Raw genomic sequence first — 22,904 nt, 5'->3', positions numbered from 1 at the left:
GGCCTCCCCTCCCACACCCACCTGGCCTCAGCACAGACTCCCCCTTCCTGAGCGCCCCCCACGCAGGGGGGCCTCCAGAGCAAAACCAGCAGACCAGGAAGAGAGCCCTAAGGACACCCACTTAACAACAAAATAAAATGAAGCCTTGCCTTCTCCAAAAAGGCCTCCCTACCCCTGAGTCCAGCTAGGGGCCTCCAAGTCCTGATCCACCCAACCCTGCCATTCGGAGCTCCTCCCTGGGCTCAATTTCAGCAAAGCTGACACTCCTGCCCCTTAGGTCACTGGCTGCCACCTAGCAGTGCCTGGGCCAGGATGGGTCCAGATTCTGTGGGACCTGAGGTTTATACAAGGCGGGGCGGTCCTCTTAACATGAAAACAAATACCAAGCCGTATCTACAACACTGGGGACAGTGCCCAGAAGGGGCCTGGGCACTCAAGGTACCCCGAGCCTAAATTCCATCAATCTCACAGTGTGTGCACCAAATCCTCCCAGAAGAATCTTCACAGCTTGGAGCAGAAAGAGACCCTGTTTATCCTTTAGTGTAGTAGTTTTCATTTTCAGCCACCAATTTCTTCAAAGAAAACCTACTTCCAAGCCCAATATGTAACAAATGAGGAAAGTCCCTGAATGAAGTTGCTTTAATTCAATAAAATTAAACTTTTTGGCTTCTTAAAAAAAAAAAAAAAGAAAAAAAGGAAGGGAATTTAGGTGGAAAGTTGGAGTCCACCCGCTACCCTGCTGCCAGGCTCCGGCAGCTGTTAGAAATCACTGGTGGCTCCTTCTCATATTTTGGCTAAGGAAGTTCAGGCCCAGAGAGGTGTAGGGTCTGCTCAAGGTCACACAGCATGCGGGCCACAGGTTTGGGGCCTGCCCCTCCCCACACTGCATCCAATAAGCTCACCTGCCTGTTACTAACCCTACCCTGGGTGGGGGTCAGCTCCGAACAAGACAGTTTTTTTTGCACAGACGGCAGTAGGCACAAAATCCACAGACATGCCTGAGACAGGGCTGGGGGGTCCACGGTCCTGATTCCTTCACCCCACACTAGACCCCAAGTGCCATCATGGAGCTTCACCCTTAGGGTGGAAATCAGGAGCAGAAGGGGCCTGTGCCAGCCACAAAGACCCACATGAACCCCGGGCGGCCTGGGCTCCCTGGAGATGACCCGGTGAGGACCCCATGCCACCCTGCGAAGGTCACTGGCTGGAAGTCAGGAGCCTAGTTTCTAGACACAACCGTGCCACTGACTCACAGGGTGGCTGTGCAAGGCACCTAATGTCTCTAGGACTCAGTTTTCTCATCTACAAAATGAAAGTAATATCTGATTTACCGCCTTGGCGGGGCAGAGACAGTGGATGGGAACGTCGGATGAAATATGACCACCGGCAGCCCATGCCTCACCACAGGAAAGAGCATGGCTGCCGGAGTTTACACCATGGGCCCCTGTTCACTGGCTGTGTGACCTTGGGCAAATGACTTAACGTCTCTGTGCTTCAGTTTCCTCTTCTGTAAAGTGAGGTTGCTAGGAGGACTGAATCAGTTACTATGTGTAAAACCCTTCAGTGACTGGCACGTTGTAAGTTCTGATAAGGATGTGTTAAATTAAAAATCCAAATATGAAAAACTCTGTCTTTTTGTCTCCTCGGTGAAAAGAGGAATCCAAGGGCACAGGGGGTGACAGCCAGGCTGCCTTATTTATATAACTTACTGACGTAGAGCCCACTCCAAAGAGATTCTACAGCTGCTGGTTATGCATTAGTCAGGCACGAAAATTAGGGGGGGAAAAAGCTGTCAAATGCCTAATAAAAAACTTAAGTCAACTACTATTTACTGTCAAATAAAAACCCTAATAATAATAATAATAATAATAATAATAATAATTGAGGCTGAATGCTGGTTAGGTTCTCTGCTTGGGAGCCCAGTGCCTTTTTCTCTCACTCTCTTCCTTTACTTTCCTTCTCCCTTCCTGCCCTACTGCTGGAAGCAGGGATCCACCTATATAAATCACAGATAATAAGGTCCAAGACCTAAAAAGGGGAGAAAAAAATGACCCTTTAGCTGACCGGTATTTCATGTCTCCTTAATTCAATACAACTTCCAACTACGACTCAGTGCTACAGTCACGTTGCGTAGCTGCTGACACTCTTTGCCGTGGTTTGGACAGTTTACCAAGGTACCTGCCATCTCCTGCCTCCCTGGGAGGCCAGCAGGACAGGGACCACTCACCCCCGTTTACAGGTGAGGAAACCAGGACTCCGTGAGGGGAAATGGCTTGCCTCAAGCCGCAGGGCTGGGCAGCCTGGTGTGGCCAAAGGTCACCTGTTCCTATTCAAGATAAATGGGGTCTGGACTCAGCCTCACCAGCAACCAGTTACGCAGGCTCAGACAAGTCTTGTAATAGGCAAGAATGGGGAGTCAGCAAAGAGATCCTTCCAGCTCAGGCCAGGAGGCCAGAACCCCCATGCACCCCACTGGCGGCTCTATTATTAGCAGTTAAGAATCCACAGGGACCTACTATATGCATACCTTGTCTAAACCAAACCTTATAACAAGCCTGAATGGTAAGAAAGATTATCTCCATTGCACAGCAGAGATTTGGAGAAGTGAACATTTGGCTGTAGGTCACACAAGTCACTGGCAAACCCCAAACTCCAGCCCTGGTCCATCTGAATTCACATTTTATTGCTTGCTTTTCTGCCACCTTCACCAGGAAGTACGGGCAACTGTATGAGGATGCCTGGGACTGTGCATCAAGGTTTCTGGGGGCCTGAGGCCTCCTGGCAGTATCTCCAAGTGTCATATCTGGGACAGTCTTCAAAGACCTCCTTGAATGGGGTCTAGAGATAGTGCCTGCCACCAATGGCTCCATCAGCCAGGCAGAATTAGAATACCTCTTCTCCCTAAAGGCCTCCACACCCTGTGCTATCTGAGGAAGCCAGGCAGACCTGAATCTGATTCCACTTTGCTGTGTGACCTCGGGAAAGTCCCTTAACCTCTCTGAGCCCCAGCTCAAAGTGGGATTAAAAATATCTATATTTCAGAGTGGGGCTAATGGTATCTGTTTCAAGACTGACATCTATTTCAAGGTGAGATAACCCAAGAAAAACACCTGGCACGGTGTGGGTGACCAAGTTGGCCCCCTCTTCCCCACCACCCACAGGCCCTGCCCAAGCTCTGAGGTCAGCCCTGCAATGCCCAGCACCCCAGCCGGAGCCCAGGGCCATGTCTAGAACACTCCATGACTCCTTGGTGCAGACAGAACTAGCAATTAGCTGTCACGATTTAATAATAAAAAAAGATAATCCATGCCACAGCACACATGGATTTAACTAATCTTAAGTTGAAGGGAAAATAACAACTCTAAATATATCAAATGCAAGTTTTTTAAGACAACCTGCAAGTGGGGTTTATCTCCAGTTTCCAGCACAAGCAAGTTATTTAGTTTCTCCCACTGGCCAAGCTAATATTCTTTTTTTCACACTTATTTATTTTTTACAGTCTGAAACAAACGTTCTCAGAGCAGCATGTAAATCCTCCAGCTGAGCAGAAGCCCTTTTCTGCAACGCATTTTGTCACTGGGACCCCACCCCAAACCAAAGCCCTGGTCTGTGCCCTGCCTGCTACGTGAACCCCATCCCTTACCCACAGACGCACCCCCGGCCCTTCCCGGGTTCCCAATAAAGACATACAGAGCGGGTGGAGCCGTCACACCAAGGACCTGCCCGCCACCTCCAGCCCAGGGGAACCTGCCGCCTCCTGTCATCCACTGCCTGTCTCCTGCATTTCTCCAGAAATCTGACATTTGGGGTTTCGGAGGAGGAGCCCCCAAAAAAGGCAAAAGGCAAACCTGTTTCTGACAGCTGTAGCTCGCTCCTTCCGTGATAGCTTCTTTTGGTTGCGGAAGGGGTGATAACACGCAAAAATGAAACACCTGTGATCGGGGGCTATAAAATAGGAATTCTAAGGAGGAATCTGGAGAGAATGGCTGAGAGAGATATCCAAAGTAAGTTTTCAAGATTCCGACTTAGAAAAGCAAGCACCTCATGCCACCAGGCAGGGTCCACGCTCTTTTAAAAGATTTCTAGATGCTTCCACTTCTCAGTGGTCTACCCAAGGCCAGACCCTGTGCTAGGTGGGCGTTTAACACCCTCACCTCATTGAATTCTGAGCCTGAAGCCAAAAAAGTAAGTGCAGACAAGGAAACTGAGGCCCCGAAAAGTCAAGTGACCTGCCTGGGTGGGCGCGTAAATCCCACCCTGGCCGACTGGCCGCAGAGCCTGTGCTCCTTCAACCCCCCGGACCCCACCCCCAGGGCGACCCGCCCTCAGAGCTGTCACCATATGACAGTAATGTGACTGAAGACAGGGGAAGGAGGGGTGACACACCAGACGGGACACGTGAGAGTCGTCCTGAGGTTGTTTCTGATGATGGCATCCTCAGAACCCCATGGAAATTTCTCCCCGATCCCAGGGAGACCTACAGTCACTCACACCAGGAAATGACGGAGCCAGGGAGAGAGGAGAGCATCCATAGGGAAGGGGGAGGGGGCTCAGATTTGTAGTACGTGCACCGTGCACCAGGCACGTGTCATTTAAACGTCATGAGTATCGTTAGGTAGGTTCCCAGGTGAGGAAGCTGCAGGTCAGAAGGTCAAGTCACAATGCGAGGGGCCGGCAAGCAGCAGGCTGGGGTGCAGACGTGGGCTCTCCAGTGCAGGCTGCAAACTCAGACACCCCTATACCCCCCTTCTCCTCGCCCCTTCCCAGGATGCCCATCCCAAATAACAGCTCAGAGACTCATGCTCTTCGCAAAGCCTGGACCCCACTCATCTCCCCTCCCAGGCTTTACTATTCCTGCTCCCCTTGATGGATGGGTCCCCCAGCTCCATCAGAACCCTCCACAGAGGCAGGGAGAATGCAGCATGAAGGGATCTTGAGAAACGTAAAGAACTCCTATACAGGCAGACATGTATCAGATGCCTGCCCCTGAGTCAGATCTCCAGCCAAAGCCCTTACCTCTGACCAATGCCAGCCCTCTGTCTGCAGATGTGCCTTGGACACAAGCTCCAGGGACCTCCTCCACCCACAGCTCATGGTCAAGGAGCAGCGCCCCGGACCTCGACCGCACACATCAAGGGCAGGGCCGCTCGCACTCCGGCCGTGTCCCCCAAGCAGGACAGAGCGGCAGCCCAGATGGCCATCCTCCCACATGCTCCCACCCCCTGGATGTTCTTTCAGGTGGGGATGTCCTGGGCGGGGGAACGGCAGTAGGTGCTCCGTTGTTGGTTGAATGAATGAATGAATGAATGAATATCCTCCAGGAGACAAGGCTTCAGAAACGTCCTCCTTCTACTCTCCTACTTCTCTATCATTAAAAAAAATAAAAAAGGAAGAGTTAACTATTTCTTTTATACCTGACTCCAGAATACCATCTCAAAGAAAGGGTCCAACCCTGTTGTAATGATCTACGGAATTCCAACACACTTCTCACCCTGGGGATGCCCTTAACGGTGGAAGGGATCCCACATATTTACAGGCCAGCCCTGCCCATCCATCTCTGGAGCCCTGCCTCCAGAAGCACCTGGCAGGAGGAGAGTTGGGACCTACCTGTCTGAAAAGCGGGACCCTCACAACCACCTGGGCACCTCGCCTCAGACAGCCAAGCCAGAGGTGGAGTCCCAAGAATCAGCACCCCCCAGCCCGACCAGCTACCGACCGGGGCCAGCTCTGGGGACAACAGCGGAGCGTGGACTGGCCGGAGCATCTCCCTGCCACGGCCGGGGCGCAGGAACAGGAGAGGCCTGGGCGAGGCCAGCGTTGCCAGCGGCTGGGGCAGCAGCTGTGTGGATTTCCGGAAGCCCGGGTGGAGAAGCAACTGTGATTCCTAGCTCCCCTCTTAAAATATAAAGACTCAATTATCTCTGAGCAGCTTGCTTTACACATGAATTGACACATTTATTTTACAATAAATAACTGAAAGTTATCTGTGTTTCCTTTACTGTTAATCTACACAGAGAAATAATAAACAGGGCTTGTCTACAAAAATGCAACTACTGCAGTCCTCAGAATTCAATTAAGCTAAAATAATTAATGCTCCCACCATATTAAATGACTATACATTTGAGCCACTGAAGTTTTACTCTTTAATCTTTCCTTTTTATTAAAGAAAAGAAAAGAAAAGAAAAGTTGGTGCCGAAGTAGGGAGGGGAAAAAGCAAGAAGGGAAACTGGGCTGTTAAAATGGAATGGTCGTCTTCAGCTGACACAGCATGGAGACTGTCTTGTGCTTTCGATTAAAATAACATTTTAGATGCTTTGAACAAACATATCTCTTTAGACTTCTAAGGGATTATTTTACATATTTCTTCAAGAATGAAGAAATCCATTCGTCCTGTTGCTGAACAGAAAGGGCCAAGAATATCTTTCGTCACACATAGAATAAAAATACTGTAGGCCACTGCAGTATTACAACCCAAAAAAGGGGGGGGGGGATGGCGGGGGACGGGGGGACAGGGGGATGAGGACAAAGCTGCCTTGAAGATTAACTTTGCCTTTTATGAAATCATACTTAGCCACTTTCTTAAACAAACCTACCCACAATGATCTGCAGCCTCTCTTTGGAAAATACCTTCAATGTGAAATGAGGACTCGGATGGGTTCTGGAGAAAGCAGGAAGAAAGTCCTCCCATTGAAACATGAATAGGGGACCGTCTCATCGGCAGAAGCCACCCTGAAAGGTCTGTGTGCACTGATGCCAGGTGTTTATACCACTGGTGAAAACTATCCCTCTAGCGTCAGACAAAGAAAAGAAAAACACAGACAAAAGGGGCCCAACACCTTTGTGGATCACGGCTCTGGCCCTAAGGAAGGAAGGATCACTCAGATCTACGCGGTGCTCTGAGAAACCAGGGTTTACAGGACTTTGGCCTGAACACGTCAGACACTTTTCTCAATGCCCTTGGCAACTTAAGAGTGTGGGAGACTTCGTGCTAGGACACCCACACGAAGGCCAGCCGCACAGGCCAGTCTGGTCAGACGGGGTCTCCCCAGGGCCCAGCCGGTGCCTGCAGGAATGTGCACACCACCACAGTCTCTTCACAGGAGAGAGAGTCCATTAATCCCACTGTACAGATGGGCAAAGGGAGGCCCAAGGTCACAGAGCTGCCAGGTGGCTGCCACAGAGCAGCTGGGCTTGCTGCATCAGCCTAACTGCCTGCTGGGTGATGGGGGGGGGGTTCCTGGCCATGCCCACCCATCTCACCCGTGGGAGGAGAGTGCCCCACTTCCATCAGGCTCACCCCGCAAGGACCACCCAAAGCCTCAGTCCGTCCAGTCCGTTTTGGACCAAGACACGGTGGAGCTGGATACACAAACTTCCCAGCCAGGCACCTGCTTGTGCGCTGCCACACCAGAAGGGACCCCCGGGGAAAAGTTCCACTAGCAAAGCATGTGTGGAGCCTGTGCTCCTTTAACCCACACGCCAGGCCTGCCAGGACTGTCCCTCCTGGTGACACGTAGAGACACTGAGGCTCTGACCCTCAAGTTGGTCCAGAGTCTATCGGCAGGGTCTAAACCCTCACCTGCATGAACTCTGATCGCGTCCTGCTGCAGGACAGACGGCTGTTTCTAGTAAACACAGGCCAGCCAGGGCCCTGAGCTCAGAAGTACGAACCGGAAGCAAACACTCCGGGCTGCACAGAGCACAGGCTCCCTGGAAGAGGCTCTGGTGCGCCGTGACCTTGACCTGGAGAGGACTTGATGCATAAGCCGACCTGCCAGAGGACGCCAGCCTCTACACCTGTTCTTCAGGTGCTAAAAGCCAGCTGTCCAGGTGACCGGCCAAGTGGGCATGCCAGAAGGTACGGCCAACCTCCCCCAAGGGGCACACGCGCCAGCAAGTTCTCACAGGCCCCTCCCCAGACCTACGCCTAGGACCAGGCAACATCAGAAGGGGCCTCTTTTGACAGATGGGAAACTGAAGCCAGAGAGCATTGGAGAAATGAAGGCCCCACCCACGTGCAACATCTCATTAAGCCTCACAACCACCCCGACGAGATGGGTCTCATTCACTCCACTGCACAGATGTGGAAACTGACTTGTCCAAGTTGTGAAGAACGAATTCCACCCAAGACTATCTGGTTCCAAAGCCAGAGACTAAGCCAAGAACGCCTGCAAAGGGAGGGCCAGCTAGCCTTCCGAATGTCCATCCTGTCCTCCTGGCCACCTACAGATCAGGCCCCACAGTGGAGCCTATTGCCAAAAGCACAGCAACCATCATCAGCCCACTGGGCTTCTCCGAGCTCCAGGCCCGTCTCCTCCTGAGGGTCACTGGACGGTGGCCCCTCGGCAAGGGCGAGCCCACCCGTGGCCCCATCCTAGTAGCCCCCGGGCCCTCCCAGAACCAGCACCCTCAGACAGAGGGCGAGCCCCCCACAGAGCGAGGGGTGAGGGCAGGCCTGGGACCCGAGATGTGGCTTTGGCAGCGGCCAGACGAGTGCAACGTTCCATACCTGCAATGTTCTCCTGCTTGGGGCAGATGCCTTTCGTGGGTGAGAGCAGGTGGTCATCTTCGTCGGGGGTGACCTGGATCCCGATCTCCACCGGCTCGGACACTTTCCTGAGCTCAGAGCGTGAGGAGGGCGGCGGGCTGCCCTTGTCCAGGCCTTTGTCATAACAGCCACCCAGGCTGCCGCCACACTGCTTCTTCTTGTGCTCTATAAAAACCAGGATGTCCCCCAGGGGGAAGTTCATCTGACACTGTCCACAGGTGAGCAGGTCAGGGTCGGGGCCCCCCACCATCAGCCCCAGGCTGCTGGGCTCCTCTATCTCCAGACCCTCATCTTCCTCGAGGATGGTGGCCTCCACATGCTCAGGCTCTGCTGGAGAGAGAAAGGAGAAGGGAGGGGGGGGCAGAGAAGACAAGATGGGCTTAGGCAATCACAGGCACCCATCGCACATTCCAACCCTTCCCCACCAAGAGGCAGGCCCCTCCGTTGCAGGATGCTAGACGTCACCACGTCCTCCCCACAACTCCTGGAGGCAGGGGGTTCACCATCCTGCGTGCAACAGATGGGCAAACTGAGGCTCCCGGAGCAGCACTGCAGCTCCCAGAGGTTGTTGCTTAAGTGGTACTGAGCTTACTGCTTTCTAGTTTATTTCCTGCCAATTTCCGCCCCCCCCCCCCCGCAACTCAGCATAGGGACACACACATGACCACCCGCACATCCACACACATCTTGGTTTCACCAGAGACTGGGCCGTCTAGAGAGGTGTCTCTCAAACTTTGCAACATCTAAGAATCACCTGAGAGCTTTGAAAACCCCCAACACCCAGGCTGCACCCCAGGCCAATTACACTGAGAGCCAAACGTCAGGCTGTCTTTTTTTTTTTTTTTTTTTGTAAGATTCCCAGGTGATGCCGATGGGCGGCCAAGGCTGAGAACCGTGAGCCAGAGCTCTCTCTCCCTGCGTAGGCTCAAGCTGCCTCCTCCCTTCCCTCCCACCTTTCATTCACGTTCTCCCCATTCATAAGAGTCCTGCTTGCATTCCTCTACCTGAGACCTGGCTGCACACCAGACAAGAAACCAGAAACCCAGACGGGCGTCCCAGGGCCAGTCCTTACGAGAGAAAGGAACCCACGGGCTCAGAAAGCAACAAGTGAGCGTTGGTTCAAAAAGAAATATTGAAAGAAAAAAAAAATGCAGGGAAGAGACGCTGGGAGTTGGCTGGCGGAAAGCGGGAGCCGGCTTTCCTGCCAACACTCTGCTCCTGGTCAGGCTTCCATTGCTTTGTAGATTTCCCGACACTCACCAACTCCCCACTGTCCTTTTTTGTTTGTTGGTTTTATTGTCACTCCCAGAAAAAAGAAAAGAAAAAAATAATAATTCTTCAGACTACAAAAGCATTTCTTGGCAGATGACAAACCACACTTTCAACGGGCTGTACATTTTCATATTTCTTTAGCAGCCGATATATCTCCTTTCATTCTTTTTTGTAGGGGGCACGGGACCCAAATATCTTGAAGCTAATAAATGCCTCAAAAAGCAGCAACCCCCTCAGGGAAAACTGGGCGACACGGCAGCCGAAACTGTCATAAATAAGGGAAGTGGACAGTGAGGTTCCATCCTTCCTCGGGGTCTGAGCAAAGTCGGGGTGGAATTTTTCTAGAGCAAATGTCAGTCGTCATGTAGATAGCACAAGCGGCAGGGTCTTCAGAGAAGCAAGAGGGCAGCCAGAGGTCTGAAACCCGAGGAGGCAGGTACATTTTCTGTTGTACGGTATTTAGGAAAGGATAATGAAAACCACAGAAGAACAGAGGGAAGAAATGGAATGGGGGAAAACACATTCCGTGGCAGTGAAGTTATTGACGGGCCAGAGCCAAAGAACAGACAATTTAAGGAAAAAATTCTGTGGCATCTTCCATCCTACATATAAATCACTGTTCTGTATTTTCTGAACACAAGCTCCTTCAGGGCCTGTGAGAGTCCATGTGTAAGACCGAATAGACGGCACATGTAACATGTATGAACTAGGCATGCACGGGTCAGTGCACAGGTATTGCTGAGAAGGGAAGCGACAATTTGAGACCCCGCCTGTGCTTATAGAAAAGCAGACAGAACCCTCGCTGAATTACACGTAGAAACGCACTGGAAATGTGACCGCACAAAAACACCCCGCAGATGAGGAAATCCGAAATCTCTCGTCTGCATACCTCTCACAAAAAGAACCTATAAGGTAAGAGAAACAGTGTGCACAAAGGCAGCCCCAGAAACCATTAATTACACTTTAAAAAGAAATCGGAGTTTATTTTAAAAAGAGTTGGAAGACAATGCTACATAATTAATTTACCAATTTATTTTAAGAACAGACGCTTTGCTATGGTTAAAATGTAATCACAACCCTCATGCCGAACAGTGGTTCTAGAGGGGACTGGGTTCCAGGTTCCTGTGAACGGTTTGCCAGAATGTAAAAGGTAATTATTCGGTGCCTCTTTTCTCTTTAATGATCTAACATTGAGCAATACTGTTTATATTGAAAAGCTCGCACCTTTAATTACCAATTACATATACATAATTTCAGAGCCAAAGGAGAGGGCTGTGAAAACAGTTCTTTAGAAATATAAGGATGTATTGTAGGACATTTCTAGAAAAGGAACTCTAATAAACGGGGGGAGGATGTCAAAATATTGTTTTGTTAAAAAGAGAGAGAGAGAGACACAAAGGAAATGTGCTAAAATGCAAAAAAAAAAAAAAAAGGACAAAATGAAATTGAGAATTCAAATGAAACAGGGGTGAGTTCTGTGGAGGTACCCGGGCCCTCCTGAGCAGGCCTGGCAGCCGGCTGCATCCATAAGGGCATTTGATAAAAATCAACAAAGACAACAGCTCATCCATCCAAATCCCAACTGGATCATCCTTTCTGAGGATGGGGAGGTGTTTTCTGCCGTCTAATTTCATCTTTGGTTTCCTTGTTTTGGTTTTGCTTGGTTTTGCTTTTCATTAACTTTTCAGCCGAGTCCGTCCATCCGTACTCCCGGTGGGAGTTTTGGGAAGAAGCATGAATATTTCCTCTCTGTTGGGAGGTTTTAAGCTACATAATTTCAAATTTCTTTTCTCTTTTAAAAGAAACACAGACTAATTTAAAAATGAGCAAAGGTCACCTGTTCACAAGTATCCCTCCCTCGCCCCTCCATCTTTTGCTAAGGACTCTGTACCAGTACTTTTTCCTTTTTCTCCTTTTTTTTCTGTTTTGTTGTTTTGGTAACATCTGGTATTCTTTCCTTTATTTGGCGGCCTCTGCCTTTTCACTTTCCTCACGCAGCAAGCCCTTGTGAGCCCCAGTAATTGAGTTTGAAAATATCCGAAGCCGTTCACTGGGCTGCAGGTCTAATTTCTCCCTCCAGCCAACCAGCCTGAGCAGCCAGGCGCTGCTGGCGTCCCATCCCGCAGACGGCTCTGAGCTCGGGTCTCCAGACCCCGGGTCCAGCTCACTGCCTCCTCCAAGGGCGTGCAGGAGAAAAAGAAACACAAAAAAATCCCCTTCCCCCCCGCCCCACTTGCAGTGCTGAAAGTAAAACTCCTTAGGATGACAGGGGTTTTCACCCAACTCCAAGAATGGGGTTCCCTCTGCCCAGCCCCTGGCACGTGGAGCTCTGAGCTTTGACTCTGCAGGAGGCACTTCTCAGGAAGGCAGCGACGTCATCCCGGACCCCAAAACTGTCAAATTTGTAGGCCAGAGCAGGTGGACCAAGACAGCTTGCTGAATCTCATGTTCAAGGCCTTCGGAGACACCCCCAAAGGGCTGTGGTTTCACTTCCGCTGGCAGGCGGATACCGAGCTGGGCGTGTGGGGTGCATGTGTGTGCGTGTGTGTGTCTGTGTGTGTGTCCCTTCTTAGAACCCCGTCGCTCACAGAAGAAATAAAAGGAGAAAGAACCACTTGCCCAAGCTCAGAGGAGGGCAAAGTGAGACGGGCCTGGCCCCCACCCCAGAACCTTCCTTCCTCTGACCTGTGGGCACCTTGATGGAGCCCACACAGCCTCAGAGAACCCGGCCTCTGCTGGGACAGGCACCCAGCGACGAGAAAGCACCAGGAAAGTGAAAAGCCACATACAAACGAAACAGCCTTTCAAATTCCCAGACCCTACAAACCAGTCCCCTCAGGCTGCCCTGTCCGGCAAACTTCTTCAAAAAAAGAAGGCAAAGATGAGGTCTTTTCCCCTGAGAGGATTTCTGCTTTCACACAAAGTTCCCCGAGTGTCAGGCAGCCCTGGAAAATACTGCTGCCCTCACTAGTACGAGCTGAATAAAGTAGAGGGATCGCTAAACTGTTTGACTCATTAGGAGGAAAACTGAATGGATGCAGCAGATGACCTGTTTAAACGTCAGGTATCAGATTGGGGTGGGTTCTGAAATGTGACGTCCGAAAGCACATGGACAAACGTGTACTTACACACACACACTCACACATTCGTTGTAATTTTCCTTTACAACAAAACCACATTTAATTCACAAGGCGAGGCCTCCTCCCAGCTGATAAATGCATTCAGAAGCAATGAAATCAGGGTTCGCAGATAATAATGGACGTTGTTGTTAAGTGGACGGGAAAGCACTTGGTCCTAAGACTCGCTTCCCCAGGCTTGGCTGGGAAGGAATTTGGGCAGAAGACAGATGGAAAGACATCATTAACACCGGCCCGGCCGAGCAGCCCACAGGCCCCCGGCAGCTGCAGAGGCTTAGCGGGCCTTACCTGGTCAGTGACTGCCCTACACACACGCTGGGCTCCAAGGGCCCCGCCCCCCCCCGGGTCTGCCCTAACAACTGCCCCTGCACCTGCCCCTCGGGGAATTCCAGCCAAGGGGCGGGCCTCCTGCTGTCCCCAGAGCACAGCGTGTGTGCCCTGCTGCAGACACAGCACACAGGCCCGTGTCCCCTTACCCCTGCACTGATTCAAATCCAAATCGCTCTCCTTAATGGCTAAGCCACAGACCAGAAGAAACCTACATAGGATTATCGATTCAGTGATGGGGGTGGGGGGTGGATAGGGAAAGGATGTGGGGAGAAGGGGTGCCAGGCTCTCAAGATCTTGTGCTACCAACGTCACAGCCGCCATCCTATTTGCACGAGTGTTTACAAGAAATGTTGGGCATCCATCCGCCCGCCGGAGCCCTGCCTCTGACTGGAGACGTTACACCTGCTTCCTACGAAGACGGAGCCTTTGCCAGCCAGCCCGTGCTCACCAGTAATCTGCAAAAGGATCTTTTCACTCTCCTCCCCGCGAACATTCAGGGAGGGGCCGAGACCCCAGGCGACACCTAAGCGCCACTAAAACGCGAACTCGACGCAGCACAACACTTTCTGAGCTTCCATCAATGTTTAATTTATTGGCTCCAAGAGAAAATAACAACCGTGTGTGGCGGGGGGAGGGGTGGATGGGAGAGAGAAAGAATCAATTCTTGGTGGAGAAAATAATCTATGACTAGATGACGCTTAAAGGCTCGACAAGACATTTATGAAGTTCTCCGCACAGAGGGAATCGCGCAGTGCCCGGCAGAGGAGTCGCAGATAAGCGGGGAGCCTCAGCCGAGCCAGGCACGTGTTCCGAGGACGTTTCTCGAGGGGCCACGAAGGGTCAGGACGCAGCCGGGTCCCTGCCCCCATCTGCCCACCAAACTCCCGCCTCCAAGCAAGGACCCGGGGAGGGTGCAGCCAGGCTGGTCGGAGACAGGCTCCACAGAGAGATGACCTCTCTCTTCCCGGACCACCTGCCCTCCAGGGAGAAGGGCTGAGGACTCCAGCCTGTTCCAGGTGTCACCCAGACCCCGAGCCTCCTTGAGACCCTCAAAGGCCACCTCCCCAGCACCCTCAAATCAGCTGCAGGGACGGGCACACACCAGGGCCGGCCACCACTCCACAAGGCCCCGTCTGCTCCATGCCAGACACAGCACACGCCTCAAAATGAAATGCTCAAGATTTCTGACATCTGGGCAGAGAGAAGGGTGCCAGGGCACAACCTTATCTGTGACGTGGATTTCCCTTCCCATGAAAATGACCCAGGGTCTGGCTGACTGGGCCCATCATGGGGAAGGCTGGGGCTTGGCCTGCATTTCAGGAAGGCGGGGATTCCTGATCTGAGGAGAGGTGTGGGGTGCAGGAAGAACCCAGCCGGTAGACTCCAGGTGGGGAGTTTTGAGGGTGTGAGGGACACCCCCACATACATACACACATTGTCCTCCATGCCCCCTGCCTGGTTTCAGAATACTTTAGCGTGTTAAAATCAGCTCGCTGCAACACACCCTAACTTGCTCCATGGACTCAGTCCAACCTCTCCCCCCTCCCCCACTGCATCCACCTCTCCAGATCCCGCAAAACTGAGCTCCGGAGGCCGGGTCTCACACATTCAAAAGCTGGAAAAAGAGCCCATTAAGGAAAGCAGCATTCAGGTGTATTCACAGAGCCTGTCCACTACTAAAAGGTTACTAAGAAAAAAGTCAAGTCCATGATACCAAAGAATGGAGTGACCTATGATTTGAGAAATCAAATAGTTCTTTAAAGAAAAGAAAAAAAAAAGGAAAGGTACAGAAATACTTCTAAACACATTCAGAAGATTCCATAAAATTGCAAACGCCTTAAATCTTCAGAGACACGACAGAGCTCATAACGATGCGATATAAAAGCATTCTTGGGGGCCCAACGAAGAGATTTGTTTTATTTAACGCTGTGCTTTTTCAAAGGTGCTAAACAGAAGAAAAGAAGGACCATCCATACAGGACACTGAACTACAAGCCCTTAACTGGAGGAGATTCTCTGAGGCTGACAGCAAAATAGCAAGAGTGGAAGCTGCTTTCAGCATCTCGTTTCCAAGGTAGAAATTTAAACATGATCCGCCACCCCTTTTTTAATTCTTAGCAGGGCATCCATTTCTGAGGTACACGTTCATCACAGTAACATTGGCATTCAACTTTCTTGAGTCATTTTTGTGTGTTGTTTTAGCACAGAAGTTGTTAGAACATTCTCAAGTGTATTTGCATTTCAGCAGTTCAATTGAAGGGGGTCATAAAAAAGTTGTGTAAAACAGAGGATTTTTTTTTTTTACTTTGAAGTTACCTAATTTTGTGTGGTCTGGGATTTCATTATAGTACCAGAGCTCAGGCTGGCTGATTCAACACCCAAGCAGATTATCAGCTGCCTCGGAAAAAGAAATAAAGAATGAATTTCTTGAATTTCAGCAACTACACAAAAGACTTGCATATGTCAAAATGCCGGATGAGAGTCCCCGTGAATGTAGCACCATTAATCAAAGCGCGATCTGGTGTCACTTTTGCCAGTAAAAACGATGCTGTTCCCCTCACCCCGCTCGCAGCCTCGTGCAGAAGACACACGAAGTGTGTCCCTCTGCTTTTCATGTGTCTCCAAATAGCCTGCTCTCGGCACTTTTTATACACGCCTGGGGAAAACTACTGCTCCAGGGAGGCGGTCAACAAATGGCTTTTCTTGGGGAGGGGACGACAGCTCGGGGTAGATCTCACTGAGGTTTGGCTCTCTGGGAAGGAAGGAAGTTTTGTGGGATGGGGAGCAGGGGGTGGGGAACAGGACACGCAGGCCCCCAGGCCCAATCGTGTGAGTAAATAGAGCTGGAAAGTGACAAAGCCATGCTCAGAGCAGCCGGGTGACACAGACATTCATCCCTGGTCTTCTGATGTGCCCTCTCCCCATGAAAAAAATACGCCCGTGGGCCCACAGCTAACACCACCTGCAGATGCTTGGCCGGCATCAACAACTTGACCGTGGGCATGGTCCCCAAGGAGCATTTACTGTCCCTTGTCCTCCCAGATGTGACAACAGCATTAAACTGAGTCCAAAGTCCCTGGAGAGTTTCAGCTAAAGGTAAGACCTAACTGGACAGCCAGAAGGTCCTTCCTTAAGCCATAGGAGATGCAGGAGATAGTCCCCAAAGGTCAAGGACCCCATCTTTACCCTCCCCCATATAATATTTTTCTTCACACATTGTGGTATCTGTCGTCTGTGTTTAGTTACAGCTTGTGAAACTCCCCCAAGTTCCAAGGCAAAGGATTGGGGATTTCTGAAATGAATTTTTTTAACGGTTTTCTGCAGGCCAGAGGCAACTGCCCCAGCCCCAGGCTTCGAGGTGACAGTGACGCCTCATCTCTGAGTTGTCAAATGAGCTCGCGGCCACAATCTGCTTACAGTAGGCTCGATTCAAACATTAAATGAAGTAGAGAAATCATCAGATAAATTGCTGGCCCTCTGTACTGGAGAGTGAAGGCTCTTGCTCTGGCTGATGACAGCGCTAGGCTTTTGTCTGACCTAATTTATTTCTCTTTCAGGTTAGAATAAAGCACTCCTTTCCTGTCGCCATGTAACCTCTTCTGCCCATATATTGAACGCAAGCAGAAGACTCTGGGTTAACTGTGCTGTCTGCAGATTTCTTTTTTCTTTTTTTTTTTTTTTTTTTGCGGTACGCAGGCCTCTCACTGCTGTGGCCTCTCCCGTTGCGGAGCACAGGCTCCGGACGCGCAGGCTCAGCGACCATGGCTCACGGGCCCAGCCACTCCGCGGCATGTGGGATCTTCCCGGACCGGGGCACGAACCCGTGTCCCCTGCATCGGCAGGCGGACCCTCAACCACTGCGCCACCAGGGAAGCCCTCTGCAGATTTCTTGAACTTGGAGAAGAAGGTATTATAGATCCACAAATTCCGTGATCAAAAGCACACATATTCCCCAGCACGAAATTACACGGTTAGGGGAGAAAACATCTCATTAAAAGCCATCCATTAAGGGCACCGTTTGGGGTGAAAGGTATTAGCAACGCTGGGTCTAGCAAGCACATACTCCTTCCAGACAAAGTTTTACACATTATTTGAGTTGGCATTTTATCTCTTTGAGGAATGGTGCTATTTCACTTAGTACAGTGGGAACATTACCTAATAAATGGAATTGAGAATCCAAGTGTTATAAAATCTGAGCTGAAAAGATTTCCACTCATCAAGCTGTTTTAGACGCATGACTCCCCAGAGCAGTGGCAGATCCCCAGGTCTGTGACATACAACACAGGAATGGACAAAGCGAGGTTCACTCTTCCCAGACCCCCTCACTCCATCAGGCATGCCTCAACGACCTAATGCAATTCAGAAAGTCAAGACCACAGACTAACCGGAGGAAACACGCCCGTTCAAAGCTAACAATTGTAACTGTTTTTTTTAAAAAATATATATTAAAATAAAGAAAATTGCCCCCATCTGCCGAGTGAGGGCTTGTAAGTCAATGCCGATGGCTTGAAAATAGATTTCTCAAACTTATATTCTCATTTTATCCTGCTCGACTCTCTGCAGGAAAATCAATATTACAACTTCACACTTAGGACATTTTGCAGCAACGTAAACTGCTTTCGCGGCTGATGGAAGCCGGGTCCCGGCCCCTCGCAGCGACGGCTCCACGCATGACACGGGCACCGAGCTCCCCCTAGCTGCCAAGAGGCGCCAGACGCTGCTGGGCGTTGCAGCCTTGCCATCAACTAAAAGCCAATTCAACTGAAAGTTTATTTTGGAAACTATTTTATCACAACAAGCAACAGAGAATGCAAAGCGATCGGAGAAAGGAGATGAAAAGGAAAAAGAGAAGGCGGGTGCAAGCCGTGTTCTAAGCCCAAAGACAGTGCCAAGAGCTCGATTCTGATAAGGCGCTAGAAACCGGTGCCCTGTACAGTGGGAAACTGATCGATTGCTTTGCCTGCTTCCATCTCACCTGAGACAGATGCTAATTACTGTCCGGTGCACCCAAAATTGGCCTTCCCTTTGGTCAAGAAGACCCATCTGGCCCTGCACAGTGGTCAGCAAAGCATCACACCCCACCATCTGACTCAGCCTCCCTCCATGTTCCTAAGGCCGCCTTCACCAAAGCAACTGCATTCACTCCAGCACTTGAGAAATGACTCCTTTTCTGTTACGAAATATTTTGAAGGCCAGACAAAAATCGCCAAGGCCAAAGCAGAGACAGAGAGCCACCTCCCACCCTCAAAAAAAAAAGGAAATATGCCCCCGTACATAATTTTCAGGGAGGGAAAGACTACCCTTTAAAAATATTATGGGTTGTTAAAATATGCTCATGGCTATTTTTTCTCTCAGGTGTGAATTACAAATGAATAAAATCCGCCTGGCATAACACCTTGGATGAACACATTTCTATTCTCCCTTAGAATCGGAGCAGCTGACATATCACACTTCTAATGATATGGGGTTCCCTTCTGTGCAGAAGGGAGACAAACTTCACTCCCCCCACCAACTACCAAAAAAAAAAGAGGGACCCAGGGCTTATGATATTTATCAGAGGCCCAATTTTGAAAGATATGTGGACACCTGGAGATATACTCTACCCTGGGGAGTTAAGATAATTGTAAGCACAGCGGCCTTCAAAACACACAGCCACAGCAAAACCTAATTTGAAAGGCAACCATGGAATTAACACAGCCTAACTTCCGTGTCAAATCTTGGGTCTCTAGTTGTTCTGCAAAATCGTGAATTCGTACGTAAAATTACTAATCTTCCAAGGAAACCTGTTGGTGGGTTGTTGAAAAAATCACCTTCTCTGGGGCTGTGTAATCTACCCTGGGCTTATTTCCTTCGGGAAGCCTCAGAGCTCCTGCACGGCCTGGGGTTCATCTGCCTCCCCACTCTCCCGGCCTGGCACAGTGGGCTCACGGCCCTTCCCTCTGCCTGGCCAGTCACTGCTCCTCATCCTACCCTGTCCACTACTGTCACTGTGTTGTTTTGTGTTTGTTTTTATTAAAAGCTGTGTCTGTCCTCCGGTTTTAAAAGCCATATCCATCTGGGTCAAACATTTTGAAACAAACCAGAAGCCTAAGTCTTCATCCCCAGCTGTCTCCCACTCTCTCTTTTCTACCTCACTCCTCTTCTCACTGGCCCTGTCTGTAAATTTAACTAGCTCATTATGGAGCCCTTCTCCCACTTGCCAACCCCCCTGCAAGATGATCGATGCTGTTTGTGGGCTCTTCTGTTTCTCAAACCATCAGTTATACTAAGTTGCATCATCTCTAAAGGACCTGAGGCCGGCGGGCTGCCACCCAACTGAAGATGCACCACGTTTTAGACTGTTTCTTTCACATTTGAAATCTAAAATGTGGACACCGGATCGGGTCTGTGACAGCACCCATTTTGCTGGCCAGGGCTCCAGAGCACCCGAGACCCACAACTCCTGCATCATTGTGGAAAGGCACACTTGTACAGGCCCTACAGCTTAAACTGCATCCAATTCTTGCCTTTCCCCTGCCTGCACTCCCACCTCCCGGGTGACATAGGACAGACAGAAAAGCCAGCTGCTTTTGGATAATAAATAGCCTTGTCTGAAAACTGGTTGGATCACTCTCCCTGCTTAAACCCCTGCATATGCCCTGGGCTCCGTGCACTCCAGGAAGGCAGGTGGGATATCCTCTCCTTCTCCCCACCTCTCCTTCCCTGCCACTGCTCCAGTGTCAGCCGGCTTTACCCAGCACTGCTCTGAGCAAGACTGAAACAGCCGTGAAACAAATGAAAGATGGAAGGATGTTGCACTAGGCACCCCTCGCCCCCCATGCCCAGCTGCCGCCAGTCCTCCTGGCCAGGGCTTGCTCCTGAGGTCCCAGGAATACCAGAGAGGAGAGAGCAAAAGCAAAGCGAACCTACCTGCTTCTTTCCCCCTTTACACACAACTGCAAACACTCCTGGCTCCTTCGCTGCTGCCAGCTTGGCAATGCACCCCAGACAACTCCCCCTTCCCGGACTCCCCCCCGCCCAACGTCCCCCTCCTCAAAAACAACCCTTGCAATTATACAGAGGCTCTGTGGGGCAAATTGCCTCCTGGAGAAATTAGGCGTCTGCAAGTACAGACATTCTAACAGCCACTCCACCATCTAAACGGGGGAGGGGGGTAGAATAAGCGATTGCTAAAGGACTGGTAAAGGACGATATGTCAGCTGGCGATGAGGACCTTGATCAAACCAGGTTCAAATATGGTTGCAAAACATTTTGTATTAAATGCAACCAGCGAGTCTTCTTTGATGTTACAATGATGAAAAATAGAAGTCCTCTTCCCTCCCTCCAGAAAGGTATCCCTCTCCCAAAGCAAGCGCACTTTAATATCTATTCCCTCCCCCCCAAAATAATAATAAATCCACAAATTCTTACTAATGTATCTGCTGTAACAAAGGAGAGATGGCAACAGCAAATGCTCCGAGCAGATGGCGCCTATGCTGGGTTTTCAGGGGAGGGGAGAACCCCTTTATATATTTATTTATTTATTTAAATTTTTTTTTAAATATAACATAAATATTCGGCTCTCGGCCGCCCCGCAGCCGGTCCTCGGCGGCGGCTGGGCGCGCAGCCCTCTCCAGCTCCGCGCCGGCAGCCCGGCCCCAGCCTGACGAGGTGCTCCAAGGATTGAAGGAACACAACCTGCCCGCTGTTTCGATGGCACCCAGAGGACGTTTTATTTCTATTGCAGTTTCAAAAAAAAAAAAAAAAAAAAACGCAAAGGCGACCCAGGCACCGCGAGAGAAAGGACCGCGGGGAAAGGTTTGCGCGCCGCGAAGCAGCGGCCCCGCGGGCTGCGGCGGGCGGGGAGCGCTGCGAGCCGACCTTCCGGGTGCAAGCGTGCAGGCAGCCGGGCGAGCTCCCCTGCAAACCCCGTACCTGGCCCGCTCCCGCACGCTTTTTCCCTTTGCTAAATAAACCCGACTGGGGCGCTGGAAGCTGCTGCGTCTCTGCCCCGCTGCCTGAGTTTGCCCGCCCCGCCACTTGCTTGAAATCCACACGATTTCAGCCGGTGGATTTCCACTGCGACCTGCCTTGTTTATTTAGATAGGGGAGATGAAAGATCCGAGATAGGAAGATGGGTGAGAGATTGATAGATCTCTTTCCTTTTTTTCTTTTTTTCTTCCCCCCCCCCCACTATTTTACAAGCACATCCCACTCCTAGCTAACAACGCTTTTTTTTCCCCCCGTGGCGGGGATTTTTCACCAGCCCCCGATGCCCCCACCTTTTTTTGGAGTGGGGGGAAAGAAGACAAGATCATCCCAGGAGACAGACGGAGGTGGGGAAATGGGGGTTGGGGTGCAGGAGCCCGGCAAACAGCCACGCAGCTGGATTCTTTTGCAAATAGCAAGAGGAGGGGAGAGAAAGGCGGCTGCGGAATCCTAGGACCGGCGTGGCCGGCGCCCTGCTCGGCCGGGTGCAGCGCCTGGGGGACTCGGAGCCGGCGGCCGCCCCTCGCCCCGCATCTCCCCCAGGCCCGAGCGCACCCCGCTCTCCTCCGCCCGCGCCGTCAGCGCGGACCCACGCGCTAGCCAACTTTTCCCCACTTCCCGGCTCCCCCCTCCCCCTCCGCTCCCCCAGCCCCCTCCCCCTCCTCTCCAAACCCCGCCACCAGCGCCGCCGCCGCCACACACGCCGCTCGGAGGGGCGAGCGTCCAGCCTGGATCCGAGCGCACACACACACCTCCTCCAGCCCGCGCGCCCCCTCCCCGGCCCGGAGCCCGCTCCGCAGGCCCCCGAGCCCGAGGCGCGTCTGAGTGCGCAGAGCCCGGACTCTCCGGGCTGCAAAGAAACTTTCCCAAGGCCCCCCGCCCCCTACCATGCTCTGGGCCGACGCCGCTGCCTCTGCGAGCCCGCGGGCCTCCCCGGCGCCCGGCCCGGCTGCGCCTGGCTCGGTGTCCCCAGCCCCGGGCGCCCGGAGCCCCATCCTCCGGCCCCTCGTGCGCACGCCGCAGACACTTACGGGTGATGAGCTCCCTCTGGGACAAGTGCTGCGGGTTGCCCTGTTTGCGGCGGGACATTGCCCCGGCATCTATTCTGGCATCGCCCGGAGAGCTGCACCGATGGGGGGAGCCGGGGGAGGGGTCCGAGCCGCCGCCGCTGCCGCCGCGCCGCGCCGCTGCCGCCGCTGCCGCCGCCGCCGCGCCTCCTCCTCTGCCCGGGTTGGTGTTTTGGTGTTTTTTTTTTTTTCCTTCCCCTCCTGCCCTCTCTTCCTCCTCTTCTTCTTCTTTATTTTGCGCTTTCTTCTATGCTGTTTTTTGTTTTGTTTGCAAAAAAAGAAAACGAGAAGGAAAAAGGAAAACCTCTCGATCTAAAATAGGAGAAAGGCAAAAAAAAAAAAAATCTGCTCTTGCTTGCCGCGGACTGGCTGGTTTCTTCCAAAATATATTCTTTTCAAGGAAAAAAAATTGCTTACACTTCTTCAAACTGCTTGGCCTCCTGGACTTGCAAATGTCTTCTTGAACTTAAACCGGATTTTGCACCGGCTCCTGACACTTTCTTTCAGGGTCTGGTAGGTGGAAAGCGCACTTCTACCAGGAGGGGGGAAAAGGAAAAAAAAAATGCAAACAAATAAAAAATAG

The 22,904-nt window shown here is 51.4% G+C and overlaps 1 protein-coding gene across 4 annotated transcripts in view; it reads right to left on the bottom strand.

The window, feature by feature from the left end:
• The window catches only part of BCL11B (BCL11 transcription factor B), a 91,209-nt gene extending 68,849 nt beyond the window's left edge, over positions 1–22,360 (bottom strand). For 2 of the 4 annotated variants that reach the window (XM_060097894.1, XM_060097896.1), the window contains exons 1-2: positions 22,286–22,360; positions 8,510–8,875 (exon numbers count right to left, since the gene is read on the bottom strand). In XM_060097894.1, the coding sequence (XP_059953877.1) occupies positions 8,510–8,875; positions 22,286–22,343 (424 nt within the window). In that variant the 5' untranslated portion in view covers positions 22,344–22,360. Of the gene's footprint in view, positions 1–8,509; positions 8,879–22,285 lie in introns of all 4 variants that reach the window. The other 2 variants (XM_060097892.1, XM_060097895.1) reach the window with 1 other exon arrangement.
• Positions 22,361–22,904: the final 544 nt, after the last annotated feature.

This window comes from Mesoplodon densirostris, chromosome 4 (genome assembly GCF_025265405.1).
Source record: "Mesoplodon densirostris isolate mMesDen1 chromosome 4, mMesDen1 primary haplotype, whole genome shotgun sequence".
NCBI lineage: Eukaryota > Metazoa > Chordata > Mammalia > Artiodactyla > Ziphiidae > Mesoplodon > Mesoplodon densirostris.
Note: the sequence above shows the minus strand (reverse complement) of the source record. Positions and strands in the feature narration are given on the sequence as shown.